The sequence below is a fragment of the Ranitomeya imitator genome, chromosome 4, assembly GCF_032444005.1.
Source record: "Ranitomeya imitator isolate aRanImi1 chromosome 4, aRanImi1.pri, whole genome shotgun sequence".
NCBI lineage: Eukaryota > Metazoa > Chordata > Amphibia > Anura > Dendrobatidae > Ranitomeya > Ranitomeya imitator.
Genome location: NC_091285.1, coordinates 8,859,112 through 8,885,310, shown reverse-complemented (window position 1 = coordinate 8,885,310; position 26,199 = coordinate 8,859,112). Strand labels below are relative to the sequence as shown.

Here is a 26,199-nt window from a genome sequence, read left to right as displayed (position 1 = left end):
GAGCTCCCCCTAGTGGTGACTGCAGACAGGATCTTATCATGTATCTCTGTATACAGGGAGCTCCCCTAGTGGTGACTGCAGGCAGGATCTTATCATGTTTCTCTGTATACAGGGAGCTCCCCCTAGTGGTGGCTGCAGGCAGGATCTTATCATGTATCTCTGTATACAGGGAGCTCCCCCTAGTGGTGGCTGCAGGCAGGATCTTATCATGTATCTCTGTATACAGGGAGCTCCCCCTAGTGGTGGCTGCAGGCAGGATCTTATCATGTATCTCTGTATACAGGGAGCTCCGCCTAGTGGTGGCTGCAGACAGGATCTTATCATGTATCTCTGTATACAGGGAGCTCCCCCTAGTGGTGGCTGCAGGCAGGATCTTATCATGTATCTCTGTATACAGGGAGCTCCCCCTAGTGGTGGCTGCAGGTAGGATCTTATCATGTATCTCTGTATACAGGGAGCTCCCCCTAGTGGTGGCTGCAGACAGGATCTTATCATGTATCTCTGTATACAGGGAGCTCCCCCTAGTGGTGGCTGCAGGCAGGATCTTATCATGTATCTCTGTATACAGGGAGCTCCCCCTAGTGGTGGCTGCAGGCAGGATCTTATCATGTATCTCTGTATACAGGGAGCTCCCCCTAGTGGTGGCTGCAGGCAGGATCTTATCATGTATCTCTGTATACAGGGAGCTCCCCCTAGTGGTGACTGCAGACAGGATCTTATCATGTATCTCTGTATACAGGGAGCTCCCTCTAGTGGTGGCTGCAGACAGGATCTTATCATGTATCTCTGTATACAGGGAGCTCCCCCTAGTGGTGACTGCAGACAGGATCTTATCATGTATCTCTGTATACAGGGAGCTCCCCCTAGTGGTGGCTGCAGGCAGGATCTTATCATGTATCTCTGTATACAGGGAGCTCCCCCTAGTGGTGACTGTAGACAGGATCTTATCATGTATCTCTGTATACAGGGAGCTCCCCCTAGTGGTGGCTGCAGACAGGATCTTATCATGTATCTCTGTATACAGGGAGCTCCCCCTAGTGGTGGCTGCAGACAGAATCTTATGGAAGGTCATTATCTTATAGAGGTTTTCTAGTAAGTTTTCAAAGTAAGAAATGCCTATAAAGCTGCCATGATACACTTTCGCTACCACTTCCCGGTGGTTGTCAGGCTGATATTAGAGAGTCAGAACGAAACTTCATTCCTTTCCTCCTTTGATTATTGCTATGAGCATCAGATTTTCCCTTCTCCTGAGTGAGGGACATTGAGTTTTTCCTAGAGTTAACTCTTTTGTGACCAGTTAGTGACTGTTTTGCTCTGCATAGATAGGTTATCAATGACTTCAGCTTCCCGATCCCTGAAAATTGAGCTTTCTCCCCAGACAAAAATAGAAAATCAGTGGGAGAGAGTCAGATCCCAGCCAGCTGCACTGCTGGAGAGATGCGAGGTTTAACCCTCTCAACACTAGTGATTAACCTTTCCACATCTGAGGAGACTTTATAGTCTACATATTTCATAATAATTATTACAGGTAACCAGAAAGGTATCTACAATCATTATAATAATGACAGAACAGAACAAAATATTCTAATTCATAGGTAGCAGTATAGTAGTTATATTCTTGTACATAGGGGGCAGTATTATAGTAGTTATATTCTTGTACATAGGGGGCAGTATTATAGTAGTTATATTCTTGTACATAGGGGGCAGTATTATAGTAGTTATATTCTTGTACATAGGGGGCAGTATTATAGTAGTTATATTCTTGTACCTAGGAGCAGTATTATAGTAGTTATATTCTTGTACATAGGAGCAGTATTATAGTAGTTATATTCTTGTACATAGGAGCAGTATTATAGTAGTTATATTCTTGTACATAGGGGCAGTATTATAGTAGTTATATTCTTGTACATAGGAGCAGTATTATAGTAGTTATATTCTTGTACATAGGAGCAGTATTATAGTAGTTACATTCTTGTACATAGGGGCAGTATTATAGTAGTTATATTCTTGTACATAGCAGCAGTATTATAGTAGTTATATTCTTGTACATAGGGGCAGTATTATAGTAGTTATATTCTTGTACATAGGGGCAGTATTATAGTAGTTATATTCTTGTACATAGGAGCAGTATTATAGTAGTTATATCCTTGTACATAGGGGCAGTATTATAGTAGTTATATTCTTGTACATAGGGGCAGTATTATATTAGTTATATTCTTGTACATAGGAGCAGTATTATAGTAGTTATATCCTTGTACATAGGGGCAGTATTATAGTAGTTATATTCTTGTACATAGGAGCAGTATTATAGTAGTTATATTCTTGTACATAAGAGCAGTATTATAGTAGTTATATTCTTGTACATAGAGGGCAGTATTATAGTAGTTATATTCTTGTACATAGGAGAAGTATTATAGTAGTTATATTCTTGTACATAGGAGCAGTATTATAGTAGTTATATTCTTGTACATAGGGGCAGTATTATAGTAGTTATATATTGTTGTATGTAGGGGCAGTATTATAGTAGTTATATTCTTGTATATAGGGGCAGTATTATAGTAGTTATATTCTTGTACATAGGAGCAGTATTATAGTAGTTATATTCTTGTATATAGGGACAGTATTATAGTAGTTATATTCTTGTACATAGGGGCAGTATTATAGTAGTTATATATTGTTGTATGTAGGGGCAGTATTATAGTAGTTATATTCTTGTATATAGGGACAGTATTATAGTAGTTATATTCTTGTACATAGGAGCAGTATTATAGTAGTTACATTCTTGTACATAGGGGCAGTATTATAGTAGTTATATTCTTGTACATAGCAGCAGTATTATAGTAGTTATATTCTTGTACATAGGGGCAGTATTATAGTAGTTATATTCTTGTACATAGGGGCAGTATTATAGTAGTTATATTCTTGTACATAGGAGCAGTATTATAGTAGTTATATTCTTGTACATAGGAGCAGTATTATAGTAGTTATATTCTTGTACATAAGGGCAGTATTATAGTGGTTATATTGTACATAGGGGCAGTATTATAGTAGTTATATCCTTGTACATAGGGGCAGTATTATAGTAGTTATATTCTTGTACATAGGGGCAGTATTATATTAGTTATATTCTTGTACATAGGAGCAGTATTATAGTAGTTATATCCTTGTACATAGGGGCAGTATTATAGTAGTTATATTCTTGTACATAGGAGCAGTATTATAGTAGTTATATTCTTGTACATAAGAGCAGTATTATAGTAGTTATATTCTTGTACATAGAGGGCAGTATTATAGTAGTTATATTCTTGTACATAGGAGAAGTATTATAGTAGTTATATTCTTGTACATAGGGACAGTATTATAGTAGTTATATTCTTGTATATAGGGACAGTATTATAGTAGTTATATTCTTGTACATAGGGGCAGTATTATAGTAGTTATATATTGTTGTATGTAGGGGCAGTATTATAGTAGTTATATTCTTGTACGTAGAGGCAGTATTATAGTAGTTATATTCTTGTACATAGGAGCAGTATTATAGTAGTTATATTCTTGTACATAGGGGCAGTATTATAGTAGTTATATTCTTGTACATAGGGGCAGTATTATAGTAGTTATATCCTTGTGTATAGGGGGCAGTATTATAGTAGTTATATTCTTGCACATAGGAGCAGTATTATAGTAGTTATATTCTTGCACATAGGGGCAGTATTATAGTAGTTATATTCTTGCACATAGGAGCAGTATTATAGTAGTTATGGAAACAGGAACACATGGGCTACTTGCACAGTGAACAAGTCTGTATGATCATGTTCACACACCACCAAGAAACCTGAAGACACAAAAGAGAATAGTAAAACCAAAAACACTCAGTTTGAAAAAATGTTGCAGTAATCCGCAAGTGCTAGTAAAAGATGTAAAAAACAGGGTATTTGGTTGATACGTTTTTTGCAAAAAATGTATACTAAGCTGCTCTACCAATCTTCACGGTATACCCTTATCAGAGCAGTCCTAACTAATGTATGCAATCCCTATCTGATGTATTTAAAAACCTGATCATCTGTATATAACCTGTGTGAACAGGGTTCAGAGAGGAAAAAATCCATGTGTGCATACAGGGTAGAACAGCTATATTGTTGTATGTAGGGGCAGTATTATAGTAGTGATATTCTTGTACATAGGGGCAGTATTATAGTAATATTCTTGTACATAGGAGCAGTATTATAGTAGTTATATTCTTGTACATAGGGGCAGTATTATAGTAGTTATATATTGTTGTATGTAGGGGCAGTATTATAGTAGTGATATTCTTGTACATAGGGGCAGTATTATAGTAGTTATATATTGTTGTATGTAGGGGCAGTATTATAGTAGTTATATTCTTGTACGTAGGGGCAGTATTATGGTAGTTACAGTGGGTACGGAAAGTATTCAGACTTCTTTAAATTTTTCACTCTTTGTTTCATTGCAGCCATTTGATAAATTTAAACAGTTCATTTTTTTTTCATTAATGTACACTCTGCTCCCCATCTTGACTGAAAAAAAACCTTCTTAAATGTAGAATTTTTTGCAAATTTATTAGAAAATAAAAGCTTAAATATCACATGGTCATAAGTCTTCAGACCCTTTGCTCGGACTCTCATATGTAAGTCACATGCTGTCCATTTCCTTGTGATCCTCCTTGAGATGTTCTACTCCTTCATTGGAGTCCAGCTGTGTAATTACACTGATAGGACTTGATTTGGAGCGGCGCACACCTGTCTATATAAGACCTCACAGCTCACAGTGCATATCAGACTAAAGGAGAATCATGAGGTCAAAGGAACCGGCCAAGGAGCTCAGAGACAGAATTGTGGCACAGATCTGGCCAAGGTTACAACAGAACTTCTGCAGGACTCAAGGTTCCTAAGAGCACAGTGGCCTCCATAATCCTTAGATGGAAGAAGTTTAGGACCACTAGAAGTCTTCCTAGACCCGGCCGTCCAGCCAATCTGAGCAATCGTGGGAGAAGAGCCTTGGTGAGAGGTAAAGAAGATCCCAAGGTCACTGTGGCTGAGCTTCAGAGATGCAGTAGGAAGATGGGAGAAAGTTCCACAAAGTCAACTATCACTGCAGCCTCCACCAGTCGGGCCTTTATGGCAGAGTGGCTCGACGGAAGCCTCTCCTCAGTGTAAGACATATGAAAGCCGCATAGAGGTTACTAAAGAACACATGAAGGACACCCAGACTATGAGAAATAAGATTCTCTGGTCTGATGAGATGAAGATAGACCTTTTTGGTGATGGTTCTAAGTGGTATGTGTGGAGAAAACCAGGCACTGCTCATCACCTGCCCAATACAATCCCAACAGTGAAGCATGGTGGTGGCAGCATCATGCTATGGGGTGTTTTTCAGCTGCAGGGACAGGATGACAGGTTGTCATTAAAGGAAACATGAATGAGGCCAAGTACAGAGATATCCTGGATGAAAACCTCTTCCAGAATGCTCTGGACCTCAGACTTGGCCGAAGGTTCACCTTCCAACAAGACAATGACCCTAAGCACACAGCTAAAATAACAAAGGAGCGGCTTCAGAACAACTCTGTGACCATTCCTTACCGGCCCAGCCAGAGGCCTGACCTAAACCCAATGGAGCATCTCTGGAGACCTGAAAATGGCGTCCACCAACGTTCACCATCCAACCTGACGGAACTGGAGAGGATCTGCAAGGAACAATGGCCGAGGATCCCCAAATCCAGGGGTGAAAAACTTGTTGCCTCATTCCTAAGAAGAGTCATGGCTGTACGAGCTCAAAAGGGGCTTCTACCAATACTGAGCAAAGGGGCTGAAGACTTATAACCATGGGATATTTCAGTTTTTATTTTTTAATAAATTTGCAAAAAATTTTACATTTCCGTTTTTTTTCAGTCAAGATGTGGTGCAGAGTGCACATTAATGAGGGAAAGATTAACTTTATTGAAAATGTTACTAAAAGAACAAATGTACACCCGGGGGTGAAGGGGATAATTGTGATTGCAGATAGATACGTGACCTGGTGTGATAGATGGGTGAGATGATATAACGCGGCGCTCCGTCTCGGTAGAGCCATCATGGAGCAGTCAGGATCCGGCCTGTGCATTGATGGATGCTCTCGCTTACATAGGAGACAGTTTGCGCTTTCTCAGCAGGTAACATATGGCTGTTAGTAGAGCACCGAGGAGCGGGCGTGCGGATGATGAAGAGCGCGCTGCCTTCTGGACGGCAGAACTAAGAGATTGCCCTGAAATGTCACAGAAAGCATCACATAGTGAGCAGATAGGCGTCTCGTATAGAGACTGTCATTGTAGAGATGTCTCCATAGTCTATGGAGAGACTGTCAGCGGACTTGGATGTCTTAAAGAGAGAGACAGTCGACTCTGCTCCCCTCCTCTGCTTACTCTATGCACAAGTCACATCCAGAGCTGCATTTATGTCCTGCTGGGTTCCTCACAGCCTGTAGGTTTCTGGTTGCTGCTTGTCAGTGCAGAGAATGCATAAGCCAACACTACTCAAATACTCTGTGCTGCTGTTAATGTTGGGGGAATGTAATGCTGGCACCGCCGTGGGGACTCGGTCGGCTCTGTCTTCTCCAGATCTACAGTGAGATGTAAATGGCCGTAGTAAATGATGAATAATTCAGGCCCGGCCTCTAGCTGCAGCAAGATGTGACGTGTTCCCCAGTATCATCACTTACAAATCATCATCCGGTGTAATAACCCGGTCATGTGATAAGAGCGCGCGTCGGAGGAGAGGTGTCGTGTCACTGTACAAGGCGGGAACACATGTGACCACCCCGGAAGGGCCATAGAGGGGGCGAACAGTCAGAAGTCAGATCATCATTGTAGGAGGAAAAGTTCTGCTGCTTCCGAACAGTCGTGGAGTCTCACGACTTACATTCAGGATCTGGTTGTGACCAAATCCACCGAGTGCAGAATTATTAGGGCACTTTATTATTGCACATCTCCAGTCCACAAGGCAAATAATCATGGATATCTCGGGAAATCACAGAGAACCTTCCGACAAGCCTACAACCTGCAGTAACCACCGATCGACCAAACTGCTGCATGACCAGCTCTACCCTCACCTACTGTATTCTCACCCATCCCTTGTAGATTGTGAGCCCTCGCGGGCAGGGTCCTCTCTCCTCCTGTACCAGTTATGACTTGTATTGTTTAAGATTATTGTACTTGTTTTTATTATGTATACCCCTCCTCACATGTAAAGCACCATGTTATAAATGGCGCTATAACAATAAATAATAATAATAATAACATCTCTGTGTGGAGAGTGATGGGGAAACTAAAGGAAAAATGTACATTTTTGCACCACAGCCCCAGAGACATGGCTCGGAGAGGCGACTGTTCTCATTCACTGGAAATCTCCTTATGAGAAGAGCCACAAGTTTTCACTAGGGATCAGGTCCTCATTGTTCTCCACCTTTAAGGCCATTCCTGGTCGCGGGTAGTGGAGACGTCGATGCAGCGATGGAGCCTCGTCCTGCAGAACAATCCTGGCTTTCTGGAGACACAAGACTTTTTCCTGCTCCTCTGCTAGAAGAAAATGTCTTCTCATCACCGGCAGGAGGTCCAGCGACCTCCTCTGTAATAATCACACCCATAGCAGTGCCCACCTCCACCTCGCTGGGGTCAGAGGGGCAGTGGAGGTCTGTACCCGATACTGATCCAGCCCCGCCCTGTCCATCTGCTCCTTCCAGAGTCGTCTCATCTCTTCAGTCTATAAAACCTAGGAACAATCTTGTTCAGATATTTCTCGTCCCTGTCCTGATGTTTCCACCTGGGTGTCTTCCTCAGTGGTGGTCGGGCTCGGCCTCCTCACCTGGCCCTTGTCTCTGAGCACTGAACACCTTGTACTTCTGTGTCTTCCTTAGTGGTGGTCGGGCTCAGCCTCCTCACCTCGGCCATGTCTCTGAGCACTGAACACCTTAACTTCTGGGTCTTGCTCAGTGATGGTCGGGCTCGGCCTCCTCACCTCAGCTGTGTCTTTGAGCACTGAACACCTTGTACTTCTGTGTCTACTTCAGTGGTGGTCGGGCTCGACCTCCTCACCTCAGCTGTGTCTCTGAGCACTGAACACCTTGTACTTCTGTGTCTTCCTCAGTGGTGGTCGGGCTCGGCCTCCTCACCTCGGCTGTGTCTCTGAGCACCTTGTACTTCGGTGTCTTCCTCAGTGGTGGTCGGGCTCGGCCTCCTCACCTCGGCTGTGTCTCTGAGTACCTTGTACTTCTGTGTCTTCCTCAGTGGTGGTCGGGCTCGGCCTCCTCACCTCGGCTGTGTCTCTGAACACCTTGTACTTCTGTGTCTTCCTCAGTGGTGGTCGGGCTCGGCCTCCTCACCTCGGCTGTGTCTCTGAGCACCTTGTACTTCGGTGTCTTCCTCAGTGGTGGTCGGGCTCGGCCTCCTCACCTCGGCTGTGTCTCTGAGTACCTTGTACTTCTGTGTCTTCCTCAGTGGTGGTCGGGCTCGGCCTCCTCACTTCGGCTGTGTCTCTGAGTACCTTGTACTTCTATGTCTTCCACAGTGGTGGTCGGGCTCGGCCTCCTCACCTCAGCTGTGTCTCTGAGCACCTTGTACTTCTGTGTCTTCCTCAGTGGTGGTCGGGCTCGGCCTCCTCACCTCGGCTGTGTCTCTGAGTACCTTGTACTTCTGTGTCTTCCTCAGTGGTGGTCGGGCTCGGCCTCCTCACCTCAGCTGTGTCTCTGAGTTCCTTGTACTTCTGTGTCTTCCACAGTGGTGGTCGGGCTCGGCCTCCTCACCTCAGCTGTGTCTCTGAGCACCTTGTACTTCTGTGTCTTCCTCAGTGGTGGTCGGGCTCGGCCTCTTCACCTCGGCTGTGTCTCTGAGTACCTTGTACTTCTGTGTCTTCCTCAGTGGTGGTCGGGCTTGGCCTCCTCACCTCAGCTGTGTCTCTGAGTTCCTTGTACTTCTGTGTCTTCCACAGTGGTGGTCGGGCTCGGCCTCCTCACCTCAGCTGTGTCTCTGAGCACCTTGTACTTCTGTGTCTTCCTCAGTGGTGGTCGGGCTCGGCCTCCTCACCTCGGCTGTGTCTCAGAGTTCCTTGTACTTCTGTGTCTTCCTCAGTGGTGGTCGGGCTCGGCCTCCTCACCTCGGCTGTGACTCTGAGTACCTTGTACTTCTGTGTCTTCCTCAGTGGTGGTCGGGCTCGGCCTCCTCACCTCGGCTGTGTCTCTGAGTACCTTGTACTTCTGTGTCTTCCTCAGTGGTGGTTGGGCTCGGCCTCCTCACCTCAGCTGTGTCTCTGAGCACTGAACACCTTGTACTTCTGTGTCATCATATGGGGCACAATAATATAAAAAATGTGGTTTTTGAAATGTGAAAATGAAGGGTTAAAGGTGCCCCAATTGAAGGTACCCCGGTGACTTCCCCTTTAAGGCAGCGCTGTGGCTGTGTACACTGATCGCTCTTGCAGGGACCCAGTGTTTATCCCATTAAATGTCTTGATGTTTCCTTCGCTGCGGGACAAGCTGGCAAATGTCACCCGCGCACCCCAGGCAGCCGCGTCCTGATCCTCGCTCCTCCGCTAAATCTGCCATTTTCAGCTTAATTAACCCCATCCAGTCTGCAGCGGCCTCACTCTGCAGCGGATGGAAGGGGTTAACGGACGTTGGGGATGGAACGGGTGCGATTTCCTGAAGATGCGCTAATGAGACGCTTTTAATGGTCTTTATGAATAAATTATGGGGGGCTTATTAAAGAGCGGATTGTTTATTACTGTCCACGCGGTCCGGCATCACGTCTGCAGATGTCATGATTCACCTCTCCATCTAATATGTCCTGTCATATCCAGAGCTGCATTCATAATTCTGCTGGTGTCACATGATGCCCTCCTGTAGGGTACTGTAGGATATGGAGTGTTTATCACAGGGACTACATGTCCCAGAAAGCAATGCTTTGGAGAGTGGCTGATTATGGAATATATTGTAGAAGTAGGAGTGCAGCTCTGGAGGTGACTGGAGTAGATCGGAGATTAGTCCGTTACCCCTCCACTGTGTGGGACATCTGCTTTTCTGCATCTTAGATTGTTAGCTCTTCTCTTCCTCCTCAGAGCAGTGAATTCTGGGTAGGGTTGTGGAGCGGTGTAAATAAATGTGCGCCGCCATTAATTATTGATATCACATATTCATTAACAGGAAACATTTCATAGAAACCGCGAAACATTTCACAGCAGGAAAATCCCCCACAGACGATAAATGGATGGAGCAGAGGCTGAGTAATAGTGCGCTGTGATACTTAAAGGGGAACGCTATCCCAGGCCAGAGATAAGGGAGGTCGGTGACAGGGGAACGTCACATCAAGCCAAACAGGAGGGAGGTCGGAAAGTGGGGAAGGCCATACCAGGCCAAACAGGAGGGAGGTCGGGGACAGGGGAACGCCACGCCAGGCCAAACTCGAGGGAGGTCGGCGAGAAGGGAATGCCTCCCCAGGCTAAACACGAGGGAGGTCAGCGAGGGGTGAGCACCACTCCAGGCCAAACACGAGGGAGGTTGGCAAGAAAGGAACGTGACCCCAGGGTAAACATGAGGGAGGTCAGCAAGGGGGGAATGCCACCCCAGGCCAAACACGAGGGAGGTCAACAAAGGGGGAATGCCACTCCAGGCCAAACACAAGGGAGGTTGGTGAGGGGGGAACACCACCCCAGGCCAAACACAAGGGAGGTCGGCGAGATGGGAACACCACCCCAGGCCAAACACGAGGGAGGTTGGTGAGGGGGGAACACCACCTCAGGCCAAACACAAGGGAGGTCGACGAGAGGGGAACACCACCCCAGGCTAAACATGAAGGAGGTCGACGAGAGGGGAGCACGACCCCGGGCCAAACACGAGGGAGGTTGGCGAGAGGGAAACACCACAGGAGGCCAAACACAAGGGAGGTCAACAAAGGGGGAATGCCACTCCAGGCCAGTGACAAGGGAGGTCAGCTAGAGGGGAACACCGCCCCAGGCCAAACACGAGGGAGGTTAGCGAGGGTGGAATACCACCCCAGGCCAAACAAGGGAGGTCGGGGAGAGGGGAACACCACTCCAGGCCAAACACGAGGGAGGTTGGTGAAGGGGAAACACCACCCCAGGCCTAACACAAGGGAGGTCAGCGGGAGGGGAACACCACCCCAGGCCAAACACGAGGGAGGTTAGAGAGGGGGGAACACCATCCCAGGCCAAACACGAGGGAAGTCGGCGAGAGGGGAACATCGCCCCAGGCCAATCATGAGGGCGGTTATCGAGGGGGGATCACCACCCCAGGCCAAACACAAGGGAGGTCGGCGAGAAGGGAACACCACCCTAGGCCAAACATGAGGGAGGTTGGTGAGAGGTAACACCACCCCAGGCCAAACATGAGGCATGTTGGCGAGAGGGTAACACCACCCCAGGCCAAACACGACAGAGGTCGGCGAGAGGGGAAAGCCACACTAGGCAAAGCACAAGGGAGGTCGGCGAGAGTGGAATGTCGCCACAGGTCAGAGACGAGGAAGGTTGGCAAGAGGGAAACCCCAACCCAGGACAGACAAGAGGAAGGTCGGCGAGATTGTAACACACCAAAAACGAGGGGACAGTGCTGAGAAAGAAAAGTTACACATCACACATGGTGGGCTTAGATACACAGCTTAGCAGACTGGGGGTCTTAGCGGTTCCCCCTTATGTTCAGGTGGTGTCTATGTTTTGCCATCTGTACTGCCCCCCCCAGTGTCAGCAGCCAGTCACCCTGAATTGGCTTGTGCACCTGGCTGAGATTTTATCATCTTCTGTGTGGATGTAAAATTCACAATCAAGTGTCCGTAACCGAAGACGTAAAGTGCGATCAATATCTATCGGTTTTTCAATCTCACGACCTCAGATCTGTGCTGCAGAGATACGCGGGGGATCAATATGGCGGGGGTCCCTCGTTGGCCTTTGTTTAATGACTCACTTAACACTGTCAGGATTTATCTGGACCATTATACCTGGCTGTGATGCCGCCACCATCCTGAGCCGTATGTGATAACCGCTTTATCCCTGGAAAAATGTGATATATAAAGGGCCAGTAACCTCCCAGTCCATTCGTGCAGGTGGATGTATATATATATATCTCCTGTGTGTCTCTTCCCTGTAGGAGCGGGTGGAATACCTTTTCCTCATCATCTTCACGGTGGAAGCTTTTCTTAAAGTCATTGCATACGGGCTGCTCTTTCATCCTAACGCATACCTCCGCAACGGCTGGAACCTGCTAGACTTCATCATCGTGGTCGTAGGGTGAGTTCTCCGTCTCTGAAATACTCTGTGCTCCTCCGCTCTTGGATGAGATAAATATTGCTCTGATGATACAATGTTTCCATTCACTCCTTTTTTTTCTTCTTGTAGGCTTTTTAGTGCAATTTTAGAGCAAGCGACCAAGGCAGATGGTGGCAGCGCCCTGGGCGGCAAAGGGGCAGGATTTGATGTTAAAGCGCTGCGAGCATTTCGAGTCCTCAGACCCCTTCGACTGGTTTCTGGGGTACCTAGTAAGTACACGGACCTGTGGTCAGATGATTAGAGGCAACCGGACCTGTGTTCACATGATTAGAGACACGCGGACCTGTGGTCAGATGATTAGAGACACGCGGACCTGTGTTCACATGATTAGAGACACGCGGACCTGTGTTCACATGATTAGAGACACGCGGACCTGTGGTCAGATGATTAGAGACACGCGGACCTGTGTTCACATGATTAGAGACACGCGGACCTGTGTTCACATGATTAGAGACACGCGGACCTGTGGTCAGATGATTAGAGGTACACGGACCTGTTGTCAGATGATTAAAGACACGCGGACCTGTGGTCAGATGATTAGAGACACGCGGACCTGTGTTCATATGATTAGAGACACGAGGACCTATGTTCACATGATTAGAGACACGCGGACCTGTGTTCACATGATTAGAGACACAAGGACCTGTGGTCACATGATTAGAGACACGTGGACCTGTGGTCAGATCATTAGAGGCACGTGGACCTGTGGTGAGATCAATAGAGGCATGTGGACCTGTGGTCACAAGATTAGAGGCACGGGGACCTGTGGTCAGATGATTAGAGGCACGCGGACCTGTGGTCAGATGATTAGAGGCAACCGGACCTGTGGTCAGATGACTAGAGGCACGCAGACCTGTGGTCAGATGATTAGAGGCACGTGGACCTGTGGTCAGATGATTAGAGGCACGTGGACCTGTGGTCAGATGATTAGAGGCACACGGACCTGTGGTCAGATGATTAGAGGCACGTGGACCTGTGGTCAGATGAATAGAGGCACGTGGACCTGTGGTCAGATGATTAGAGGCACCCGGACCTGTGTTCACATGATTAGAGACACGCGGACCTGTGTTCACATGATTAGAGACACAAGGACCTGTGGTCACATGATTAGAGGCACGTGGACCTGTGGTCAGATCATTAGAGGCACGTGGACCTGTGGTGAGATCAATAGAGGCATGTGGACCTGTGGTCACAAGATTAGAGGCACGGGGACCTGTTATCAGATGATTAGAGGCACGTGGACCTGTGGTCAGATGACTAGAGGCACGCAGAGCTGTGGTCAGAAGATTAGAGACACGCGGACTTGTGGTCACATGATTAGAGGCACGCGGACCTGTGGTCAGATGATTAGAGGCACGCGGACCTGTGGTCAAATGACTAGGGGCACGCGGACCTGTGGTCACATGATTAGAGGCACGCGGACCTGTGGTCAGATGATTAGAGGCACGCGGACCTGTGGTCAAATGACTAGGGGCACGCGGACCTGTGATCACATGATTAGAGGCACGCGGACCTGTGGTCAGATGATTAGAGGCACACGGACCTGTGGTCAGATGATTAGAGGCACGCGGACCTGTGGCCACATGATTAGAGACATGCGGACCTGTAGTGAGATGATTAGAGGCACACGGACCTGTGGTCAGATGATTAGAGGCACGCAGACCTGTGGTCAGATGATTAGAGACATGCGGACCTGTAGTGAGATGATTAGAGGCACACGGACCTGTGGTCAGATGATTAGAGGCACGCGGACCTGTGGCCACATGATTAGAGGCACGCGGACCTGTGGTGACATGATTAGAGACATGCGGACCTGTGGTCAGATGATTAGAGGCACGCAGACCTGTGGTGAGATGATTAGAGGCACACGGACCTGTGGTCAGATGATTAGAGGCACGCGGACCTGTGGCCACATGATTAGAGGCACGCGGACCTGTGGCCACATGATTAGAGACACGCGGACCTGTGGTCAGATGATTAGAGGCACGTGGACCTGTGGTCAGATCATTAGAGGCAGTCTTCATTGTGGTGTGGGGGGCACTGCAGCGGGCACACATCTGGAGCAGGATGGACACATCCAGATGTGGAAGCTCGCCCCGTCCTCTTCCTCATGGTGATCTCCCCGTACCACCCTGTCGATGCGATGGCAGCGCGGGTATTTACGGCAGTGACAGACCATGTCGTCTTTGTCATGTGGAGCTTGCTAATTAAGCAGTAATTTCTGCCCATGCCAAGCTTTGCCCGCTGCTGCTACTGACAGACATGCCATCGCTTAGCTGTGGGCTCGCATCCAACTTTTCGGCTTTTTATGAAAATCTCCATTATCATCAGACGCTGCGGAAGCGGCTCCCGATCCGGCCTCAATTCCCAGAGAATTCTAGCGACATGTGCTAAATTGGCAGCGTAATCATCATCTGCGCGGCTCATAACACTCAGTGTAATGTACGACACGGAGAACGGTGCCGTAAATCTCGCTGCAAAACTCCACCGGACAGATTGTCCTCAGCAGATGGCAGAAGATGAAGGGCTGGAGAAATAATACAGAAATCGACGGTTCCCTTCTTGGCCGGACATTGCCGGTTCACTGGAAGAAAAGGGGGAAAAAAACAAAATAATTCCGAGTCCTTAGGTCTCATCCGTGGTGTGAGGGTTATCTCAGGGCAGGAAATCTATGGCGGGTCCTCGGATGGATCATCTATGATGAGGTCTGACTCCTAGACGTGGTGTTTGGTGACACCATCCCCCGGGCCGTTGTGCCCTGTAGTCTTAGTACAGATATTACACATTATGTTCACAGACTTCGCCTCCTTAGCTCGTCCTTTGAAGATGCCTATCCGTCATCCCACGACTATTAGGTGTAATTAAAGCGTTCTCCCCGGAGACGTTTATTGTGACGAGCGTCTCGTGCCGGAGAGTGAGAGGAGTTAGCAATCGTTACATTGTAGCGGATGTTGGGCTTCGTCAAACCTACCCATAGACTCCCATTGATTTCCCGAAGGCCACGAGAGCGTGCCAGCGTCTGCCAGGCCAGTAGACTGCTCTGTACTTTTGCAGAGTTGCTGTTTCTATGGTTATTGACGGACAGTTATAAACATTCCGAAAGTTTTTACACTTTTATTGTCAAATCCATGAAGTTTCTGTAAATTCTCAATATTTTCCCCTTATTCTCCAGACTACTGACATCATGATAATTGTACTCGAGTAATCACAGAAACATCCCACTAAAAGATCAAAAACCACTGAAGCTGCAAAATGTGAAAACCTAAACTTTTGTCCACAAATGTGGTTTCAGACTGGCAGATAAATCTTCTGCTTTTGTGTGGAATTTACATAGATGACGTTTTTTCTCTCCGCAGGTCTCCAGGTGGTGCTGAACTCCATCATCAAGGCCATGGTTCCCCTGCTGCACATCGCTCTGCTCGTCCTGTTCGTCATCATCATCTACGCTATCATCGGCCTGGAGCTGTTTATGGGCAAAATGCACAAAACCTGCTACTTCCTGTCCAACAAAGGTATGAAAAAAGGGGGTGAATCTACTGTAGTGTCCCCTCCAGTCCAGGCAATCCTCTATGAGGTCCCATCCAGTCCAGACCATCCTCTGTGAAATCCCCTCCAGTCCAGACAATCCTCTGTGAAATCTCCTCCAGTCCAGACAATCCTCTGTGAAATCCCCTCCAGTCCAGACAATCCTCTATGAGGTCCCATCCAGTCCAGACAGTCCTCTGTGAAATCCCCTCCAGTCCAGACAGTCCTCTGTGAAATCCCCTCCAGTCCAGACAGTCCTCTGTGAAATCTCCTCCAGTCCAGACAATCCTCTGTGAAATCCCCTCCAGTCCAGACAATCCTCTATGAGGTCCCATCCAGTCCAGACAGTCCTCTGTGAAATCCCCTCCAGTCCAGACAGTCCTCTGTGAAATCCCCTCCAGTCCAGACAGTCCTCTGTGAAATCCCCTCCAGTCCAGACAATCCTCTGTGAAATTTCCTCCAGTCCAGACAATCCTCTGTGAAATCTCCTCCAGTCCAGACAATCCTCTGTGAAATCTCCTCCAGTCCAGACAGTCCTCTGTGAGGTCCCCTCCAGTCCAGACAATCCTCTGAGGTCTCCTCCAGTCCAGACAATCCTCTGTGAAATCCCCTCCAGTCCAGACAATCCTCTGTGAAATCTCCTCCAGTCCAGACAATCCTCTGTGAAATCCCCTCCAGTCCAGACAGTCCTCTGTGAAATCCCCTCCAGTCCAGACAGTCCTCTGTGAAATCCCCTCCAGTCCAGACAGTCCTCTGTGAAATCCCCTCCAGTCCAGACAATCCTCTGTGAAATCCGTTCCAGTCCAGACAGTCCTCTGTGAAATCTGTTATGAAAGGTAATTCAGTACCACAATGGACATAGAGGTCAGCGCACATACAGTGACCTGGCAATAACCCAAAAAACAAGAACGAGCTCTGAGACGTGGGAACTCTGTTGACCGCAATCCCTAATCCTCTCCAACCACACTAAAGGCAGCCGTGGATTGCGCCTAACGCTCCCTATGCAACTCGGCACGGCCTGAGAAACTAGCTAGCCTGAAGATAGAAAATAAGCCTACCTTGCCTCAGAGAAATACCCCAAAGGAAAAGGCAGCCCCCACATATAATGACTGTGAGTTAAGATGAAAAGACAAACGTAGAGATGAAATAGATTTAGCAAAGTGAGGCCCAACTTTCTGAACAGAGTGAGGATAGGAAAGGTAACTTTGCGGTCAACACAAAACCCTACAAAAACCACGCAAAGGGGCAAAAAGACCCTCCGTACCGAACTAACGGCACGGAGGTACACCCTCTGCGTCTCAGAGCTTCCAGCAAGCAGTAAAAAACAAATTGACAAGCTGGACAGAAAAAAACAGCAAACAAATAGCAAAGAGGAACTTAGCTATGCAGAGCAGCAGGCCACAGGAACGATCCAGGAGGAAACAGGTCCAATACTAGAACATTGACTGGAGGCCAGGATCAAAGCACTAGGTGGAGTTAAATAGAGCAGCACCTAACGACTTCACCACATCACCTGAGGAAGGAAACTCAGAAGCCGCAGTACCACTTTCCTCCACCAACGGAAGCTCACAGAGAGAACCAGCCGAAGTACCACTTGTGACCACAGGAGGGAACTCTGCCACAGAATTCACAACAGAAATCCCATCCAGTCCAGACAATCCTCTGTGAAATCCCCTCCAATCCAGACAATCCTCTGTGAAATCCCCTCCAGTCCAGACAATCCTCTGTGAAATCCCCTCCAGTCCAGACAGTCCTCTGTGAAATCCCCTCCAGTCCAGACAATCCTCTGTGAAATCCCCTCCAGTCCAGACAATCCTCTGTGAAATCCCCTCCAGTCCAGACAATCCTCTGTGAAATCCCCTCCAGTCCAGACAATCCTCTGTGAGGTCCCCTCCAGTCCAGAAAGTCCTCTGAGGTCCCATCCAGTCCAGACAATCCTCTGTGAAATTCCCTCCAGTCCAGACAGTCCTCTGTGAAATATCCTCCAGTCCAGACAATCCTCTGTGAGGTCCCCTCCAGTCCAGACAATCCTCTGTGAGGTCCCCTCCAGTCCAGACAATCCTCTGTGAGGTCCCATCCAGTCCAGACAATCCTCTGTGAGCTGGACAATGTATCAGTCTGCAGTCCAGGATACAGGTGTAACGCCCCATCAGTCCCTCTCATGTCTGTTTTTTCTCACTACTCCGTTTTTTTTCTTCCCGTTTTGTCATTTCCAGAAGTTCCTGCAGAAGAGGAGCCGTCGCCTTGTGCTATCAATAGCAGTAACGGACGGCACTGTCCTGACGGGTCCATGTGCGAGTCCGGGTGGGACGGACCGAAGCATGGCATCACCAATTTCGACAACTTTGCATTCGCCATGCTGACTGTCTTCCAGTGCATCACCATGGAGGGATGGACGGACGTATTGTACTGGGTAGGTGCCCAACTCCTCGGAGGCTACATTTCCCATGATGCAATCCATGACTTGTGTGGGTGGAGGGTGGCCCGTGGCCGTTTCCCAGGGTCCTGGCTTTGCGGCTGTACCACGGTTTCCCATTGGATCTCACATTTCACGTGTGGGAATTCTGCTCTGGAATCCTCTTGTGGCCCCGGGGCCTAAAGCGAAACACCCACTTCGTCATGATCAGCCGTAGCATCTTTCTGTGTGAGGCCCCAGAGTTCAGGGTCGATGGGGGTGAGGCCGCCGTTAATACTTTGAAGTGGATTTCCGGAGGTTGGGGGGAGATAAAGCGTTTATAAATAGCGGCTCTTCCGAGAAACGGGGGGTGCGGGTATCAGCCACGTATCTCCCGCACCCCCATGTATCATGGAGGGTATTGCAGCGAGTTGGGCGCACTTTGTGCTACTATGTATGGAAATATTAGGATGTCTATTACTGCTCGTGTCTCTACTCACATCCAGAGCTGCATTCACAAATCTGACATGTCGCCTCTCTCCTCTCTCCAGATGCAGGACGCCATGGGGTACGAGCTGCCGTGTTTTTACTTTGTCAGCCTCGTCATCTTCGGATCATTTTTCGTACTGAATCTGGTTCTCGGTGTGTTGAGCGGGTAAGAGGCTGCCACAGATGACACCGGCCACAAGTGGGGGACGCCTGTGTAAAGGGGGGATTCACCTGGGCGCCCTCCCCCGACACCTATACTGTAGACGCAAGAGGTCAGACCACCAGGACAGGCACAAGTTCAGGGGTTTCATGGCAGTTATGATTCTGCACTCGTTCAGCATCTACAAAAAGCCGCTCTGGTGATTTACCTATTAGTTATGGTACATTCTTCTAAATAATGAGTTCAGCTCTGAAGTATAATACAGGATGTAACTCAGGATCAGTAATGTAATGTATGTACACAGTGACTGCACCAGCAGAATAGTGAGTGCAGCTCTGGAGTATAATACAGGAGGTTACCCAGGATCAGTAATGTAATGTATGTACACAGTGACTGCACCAGCAGAATAGTGAGTGCAGCTCTGGAGTATAATACAGGATGTAACTCAGGATCAGTAATGTAATGTATGTACACAGTGACTGCACCAGCAGAATAGTGAGTGCAGCTCTGGAGGATAATACAGGATGTAACTCAGGATCAGTAATGTAATGTATGTACACAGTGACTGCACCAGCAGAATAGTGAGTGCAGCTCTGGAGTATAACACAGGATGTAACTCAAGATCAGTAATGTAATGTATGCACACAGTGACTGCACCAGCAGAATAGTGAGTGCAGCTCTGGAGTATAATACAGGATGTAACTCAGGATCAGTAATGTAATGTATGAACGCAGTGACTGCACCAGCAGAATAGTGAGTGCAGCTGTGGGGTATAATACAGGATGTAACTCAGGGTCAGTAATGTAATGTATGTACACAGTGACTGCACCAGCAGAATAGTGAGTGCAGCTCTGGAGTATAATACAGGAGGTAACTCAGGATCAGTAATGTAATGTATGTACACAGTGACTGCACCAGCAGAATAGTGAGTGCAGCTCTGGAGTATAATACAGGATGTAACTCAGGATCAGTAATGTAATGTATGTACACAGTGACTGCACCAGCAGAATAGTGAGTGCAGCTCTGGGGTATAATACAGGAGGTAACTCAGGATCAGTAATGTAATGTATGTGCACAGTGACTGCACCAGCAGAATAGTGAATGCAGCTCTGGGGTATAATACAGGATATAACTCAGGATCAGTAATGTATGTACACAGTGACTGCACCAGCAGAATAGTGAATGCAGCTCTGGGGTATAATACATGAGGTAATTCAGGATCAGTAATGTAATGTATGTACACAGTGACTGCACCACCAGAATAGTGAGTGCAGCTCTGGGGTATAATACAGGAGGTAACTCAGGATCAGTAATGTAATGTATGTACACAGTGACTGCACCACCAGAATAGTGAGTGCAGCTCTGGGGTATAATACAGGAGGTAACTCAGGATCAGTAATGTAATGTATGTACACAGTGACTGCACCAGCAGAATAGTGAGTGCAGCTCTGGAGTATAATACAGGATGTAATTCAGGATCAGTAATGTAATGTATGTACACAGTGACTGCACCAGCAGAATAGTGAGTGCAGCTCTGGAGTATAATACAGGATGTAACTCAGGATCAGAAATGTAATGTATGTACACAGTGACTGCACCAGCAGATTAGTGAGTGCAGCTCTGGAGGATAATACAGGAGGTAACTCAGGATCAGTAATGTAATGTATGTACACAGTGACTGCACCAGCAGATTAGTGAGTGCAGCTCTGGGGTATAATACAGGGTGTAACTCAGGATTAGTAATGTAATGTATGTACACAGTGACTGCACCAGCAGATTAGTGAGTGCAGCTCTGGGGTATAATACAGGATGTAACTCAGGATCAGTAATGTAATGTATGTACATAGTGACTGCACCAGCAGATTAGTGAGTGCAGCTCTGGGGTATAATACAGGGTGTAACTCAGGATTAGTAATGTAATGTATGTACACAGTGACTGCACCAGCAGATTAGTGAGTGCAGCTCTGGAGTATAATACAGGATGTAACTCAGGATCAGTAATGTAATGTATGTACACAGTGACTGCACCAGCAGATTAGTGAGTGCAGCTCTGGGGTATAATACAGGATGTAACTCAGGATCAGTAATGTAATGTATGTACACAGTGACTGCACCAGCAGAATAGTGAGTGCAGCTCTGGAGTATAATACAGGATGTAACTCAGGATCAGTAATGTAATGTATGTACACAGTGACTGCACCAGCAGAATAGTGAGCGCAGCTGGACATAGGAATTACATATAGCCATTGCACCTGTTCCACATCCCTATCGGACCCCTGCGCTCGCTGAGTGGTGGGGGTCACTGATCGCCGTGTGTAGGTTGAGCAGGTAATTCTGGTTGATGGTGTGACATGTGTACACGCAGTGTCTGGTGGTCTTTCTTGTGGACACCCTGGTTGCCCCCAGTCTTCCTCCATGAGCTGCTGTGCCCCCCCGCGTCCCACCCTGTCCTCTCACCTCTCTGTATGGCCCCCTGCCTTCCTGGCCCACTGCTCTAGACAGAAGCGCTCGTGATTTGTGTTGCTGGAAATTGCAGGTTCGGTGACGGAGACGTAAGCACTCGAATCCTGAGCTGTACTTATTATCGCCATGAGCCGCCGCTGAATGTTTCCTGCCCTTTATCTGGCACAGATACAATCGCAGCCTTTTCATCTAGTAAATAATGCACTGACTAAAAATGTTGGTGTCTGATAATGATCGGAGCCGCGCGACTCCACCGGGCAGAGGAGGATTCAGGGGGCTCGGCCGAAGAGCTCGCACTCCTCTTATATGGTAGCATGTCAGCAATGGATGAAATAATGGCCTAATTAAGGCACAAAATTGCTCATGTCTTTATATAAGTAAAAATACATGTCAGCCCCCCGGTGATGTGTGCGGGGTACGCGCCAATACTGCCCAGAATAGTCCATAAACCTTGGGATAGTTTATGAAGGAGGTGTCTGCTGCCACCATGTGGACACAACAGGTACTGCACATTCTTATTTTGGGGTCTGTTGGCTCAGGTTATTTAGAGTCCTGGTGTTGTCTATGAGACAATCATGGACGCTGCGCTCTGTGTGACGGGTGGTCTCAGGAAGGACTGACTTCCTTCCCCCTCAGGATGAAGCGTCCTATAACCTGAGCATTACCTCCCGATGATTTCCCCTGTGTGTTCTGTACCCGGTCACTGAGCTGCTTCCCTCTGTCTCACCAGGGAGTTTTCTAAGGAGAGGGAGAAGGCCAAGGCTCGGGGCGACTTCCAAAAACTGAGGGAGAAGCAGCAACTGGAAGAAGACTTGAAGGGTTACCTGGACTGGATCACACAGGCCGAAGATATCGACCCCGAAAATGAAGATGAAGATATTGATGAGGATAAACCAAGAAACAGTCAGTGCCCCTATCACTACAGTCACTGCACTGCATCCTGTGCTCCAGTCACATCCAAAGCTGCAACCAAACTTATGCTGAGCTCTGCAGGCGTGTTGCTACGCAGTGTGGAAATATATCCGATATAGGGAGCTAGCGGAGCAGCTCTGCCTGTTACTGGAGAATCACTTAGACTTCATTCCTAGCCCTATCACTTTGTATGTAAGGTGCAGCTGCTCGCAGGAGCATCGGGGGCAATGCCCCCCACACCGACCACCTAATGTGCAGCCACTGCTTACATCTCATCTGTCACCTTACACTGAGGTCTGCTGTCCTGCAGGCTGCATCCGCCAGTGTCCCAGTATTGGTGTCTCCTCCGAGTATGGCACCGCTGGAGTCACGGCCGTGATTTATGACCGACCTTCCCTGCCAATGACACTGAACTGACGGCGGCGTCGCTCTGTGATCTAAAGATATCTCCCGGGTAATGAGCAGCGACGTGTATGGGGAGGGTGCGCCGTGCTCCTCATAATTTGTCTCAGGCCCTCGTGTCCAGGGAGGGGGCGCCGTGCTCCTCATGATTTGTCTCAGGACCTCGTGTCCGGGGAGGGGGCGCCGTGCTCCTCATGATTTGTCTCAGGACCTCGTGTCCGGGGAGGGGCGCCGTGCTCCTGATCATTTGTCTCAGGACCTCGTGTCCGGGGAGGGGGCGCCGTGCTCCTCATGATTTGTCTCAGGACCTCGTGTCCGGGGAGGGGGGCGCTGTGCTCCTGATCATTTGTCTCAGGGCCTCGTCTCTGCCTTTATTGGTGTCCAGTCAAGCATCAAATAATTCTCCGCTAAATTTAACAAGATTATCTGGAAAATCCGGCATCCTGCGCTGGCTCCGCCAAATGCTAGGACACTCCGGCCGTGGCTCCATCGTCACATCATGCGAGGAGTCGCTGCCCTCATATAGCATTGCTGCTCCTGAGACTGGGGGTGATGCCACAATTAGACACAATTTATCTATGTGGCCCCCGAGGAAGTGCATCCCCCTCCTGTCTAGTGTCTGCTGGCGGACATATAGAGAGAAGATCTGCAGCTGCATCCCCCTTCTGTTTAGTGTCTGCAAGCAGACATATAGAGAACTGCAGCTGCATCCCCCTTCTGTCAAGTGTCTGCTAGCAGACATATAGAGAGAACTGCAGCTGCATCCCCCTCCTGTCCATGTCTGCAAGCAGACATATAGAGAGAACTGCAGCTGCATCCCCCTTCTGTCTAGTGTCTGCAAGCAGACTTATAGAGAGAACTGCAGCTGCATCCCCCTTCTGTCTAGTGTCTGCAAGCAGACTTATAGAGAGAACTGCAGCTGCATCCCCCTTCTGTCTAGTGTCTGAAACCAGACCTATATAGAGAAGAACTGCAGCTGCATCCCCCTTCTGTCTAGTTTCTGCAACCAGACATATAGAGAGAAGAACTGCAGCTGCATCCCCCTTCTGTCTAGTTTCTGCAACCAGACATATAGAGAGAACTGCAGCTGCATCCCCCTTCTGTTTAGTTTCTGCAACCAGACATATAGAGAGAACTGCAGCTGCATCCCCCTTCTGTTTAGTTTCTGCAACCAGACATATAGAGAGAACTGCAGCTGCATCCCCCTTCTGTTTAGTTTCTGCAACCAGACATATAGAGAGAAGAACTGCTGCTGCATCTCCATTCTGTCTAGTGTCTGCAACCAGACATATAGAGAGAACTGCAGCTGCATCCCCTTCTGTCTAGTGTCTGCAACCAGACATATAGAGAGAAGAACTGCAGCTGCATCCCCCTTCTGTCTAGTGTCTGCCAGCAGACATATAGAGAGAAGAACTGCAGCTGCATCCCCCTCCTATCAAGTATCTGCAAGCAGTCATATAAAGAGAACTGCAGCTGCATTCCCCTTCTGTCTAGTATCTGCAGCAAGACATATAGAGAGAACTGCAGCTGCATTCCCCTTCTGTCTAGTGTCTGCAACCAGACAGATAGAGAGAACTGCAGCCAGCTGCATCCCCCTTCTGTCTAGTGTCTGCAAGCAGACATATAGAGAGAACTGCAGCTGCATCCCCCTTCTGTCTAGTGTCTGCAACCAGACATATAGAGAGAACTGCAGCTGCATCCCTTCTGTCTAGTGTCTGCAACCAGACATATAGAGAGAACTGCAGCTGCATCCCCCTTCTGTCTAGTGTCTGCAAGCAGTCATATAAAGAGAACTGCACCTGCATGCCCCTTCTGTCTAGTGTCTGCAACCAGACATATAGAGAGAACTGCAGCTGCATCCCCCTCCTGTCTAGTGTCTGCCAGCAGTCGTGTAGAGAGAAGAACTGCAGCTGCATCCCCCTCCTGTCTAGTCTCTGCAAACAGATATATATAGAGAAAAACTGCAGCTGCATCCCCCTCCTTCTTGCAGCTGTAAAAGTATGTTGAGTAAAATGCAGCTGCATCCTCATCCTTCCTGCAGCTGTAAGACTATGGAGAGTAAAATGCAGCTGCATCCCTCTCCTCCCTGAAGCTGTACAGACATGTAGATAAAACTACAGCTGTATCCCCCTCCTCCCTGCAGCTGTACAAACATGTAGATAAAACTGCAGCTGCATCCCCCTCCTGCCCATCCAGTAATTGGGTTTTTGCTGCTAGCCGGTAGGAATGTTTTCTATGATAACAGCTGATGGATGTGATGCCTTCTCAGAGCCTGTCTCCCTCTCTGTGCCTTTTGCAGTGAGTATGCCCACCAGCGAGACGGAGTCTGTAAATACTGACAATGTGGGCAGCGGAGATGTGGAAGAAGAGAGCTGCGGAGTCCAGCTGGCGTGAGTACACCCCGACCTTATACACAACAAGCAATAGCCAAGTAATTACCCCTAAGTCATGAAAACGGGGCTCTCTACAGAGGCAGAACTACAAGTGTCAGCACACCCTGAAAATAAATCTCAATCATTCTGCAATTTTATTTATTATTACCTCCCAGTTCCTCTCTGCTTGCTGTCTATGAATGGAAATCTTCAGTGTTTGCAAAAGATCGAAATCTGTCAGGAGATTCCTCCTCATAGACAGCAAGCAGAGATCCTAGAAGAGTGCGAAGCTGTGGGGTTGGGATGAATGTGGCAGGAGTGAAGATCTCCGAAGGAGAGTTGTGTGATCTAGCCAGGCTGGACATGCTGAGTGTTGTAGTGCACGTTTGGACATCTCCAGATCACGTTGTGGGGAGGGATGAGGAGAGCGCTCGCAGCCATTTGTCCTGTCACTGAGGTGAATAATGTAATTTCAGACTCAACATCATTTCCATTTTCTCTTTCTTCCAGGCACAGGATTTCCAAGTCTAAATTTAGGTAAGAATTCTGCGCTGAGTCATAAGGTGAGAAGCGACTGCTGCCTGAGTCCGGGCCGCGGAGGAAGCCACAGCAGAACACAGCTATGGAATCTGCTGCGAACAGCCGGCTCCTCATGGGCGGGGTTTAGTATAGAGTGGGCGTGTCTAGAACAGTCATTCCACGTGATGGCTACCAATCAATAGAAACCTGAAGGATACAAGGGACAATGGCTTGGAGCGCCACATCAAGGCATCCAACGCGATTTTCACTTTTTCCTTATCCGAACGTGGCCCCTTACTGTGAAGCTCCACAGTCTGGGAAGTCAAGATCATGGAGACTTTTCCAGGCTTCTGCATGGCCAATCTATCTATCCAATATGGAAGCGGTAGCAGAGGATGACGGTCGCAGGGTGGTCACTTATGGGCTTGGTCCGAGCAGCGGCACACACTTCTGACTTGTTCTCCCTGAAGACGGGAAGGTCTCGGGGGCTGGCCGAGCAGGGGTTAATGCATCTTCTGGTTATAGAGTCATTCACAAATGTCAGCTGCATTCAGCAGATAATTATTGGCTGCACGAGATACTTAGCGCTAATTACAGACCTCGCACTCCGAAGATCTGAGCAGCTTAGCAACTGCGGCTTCA

The 26,199-nt window shown here is 48.1% G+C and overlaps 1 protein-coding gene across 4 annotated transcripts in view; it reads left to right on the top strand.

The window, feature by feature from the left end:
• Positions 1-26,199, top strand: part of CACNA1C (calcium voltage-gated channel subunit alpha1 C) — a 317,941-nt gene that overhangs the window by 193,727 nt on the left and 98,015 nt on the right. For all 4 annotated transcript variants that reach the window (XM_069762924.1, XM_069762925.1, XM_069762923.1 and 1 more), the window contains exons 4-11: positions 12,142-12,281; positions 12,390-12,529; positions 15,677-15,832; positions 18,062-18,258; positions 18,792-18,895; positions 22,083-22,255; positions 24,966-25,056; positions 25,549-25,575. In XM_069762924.1, coding sequence (XP_069619025.1) covers positions 12,142-12,281; positions 12,390-12,529; positions 15,677-15,832; positions 18,062-18,258; positions 18,792-18,895; positions 22,083-22,255; positions 24,966-25,056; positions 25,549-25,575 — 1,028 coding nt within the window. The remainder of the gene's footprint in view (positions 1-12,141; positions 12,282-12,389; positions 12,530-15,676; positions 15,833-18,061; positions 18,259-18,791; positions 18,896-22,082; positions 22,256-24,965; positions 25,057-25,548; positions 25,576-26,199) is intronic.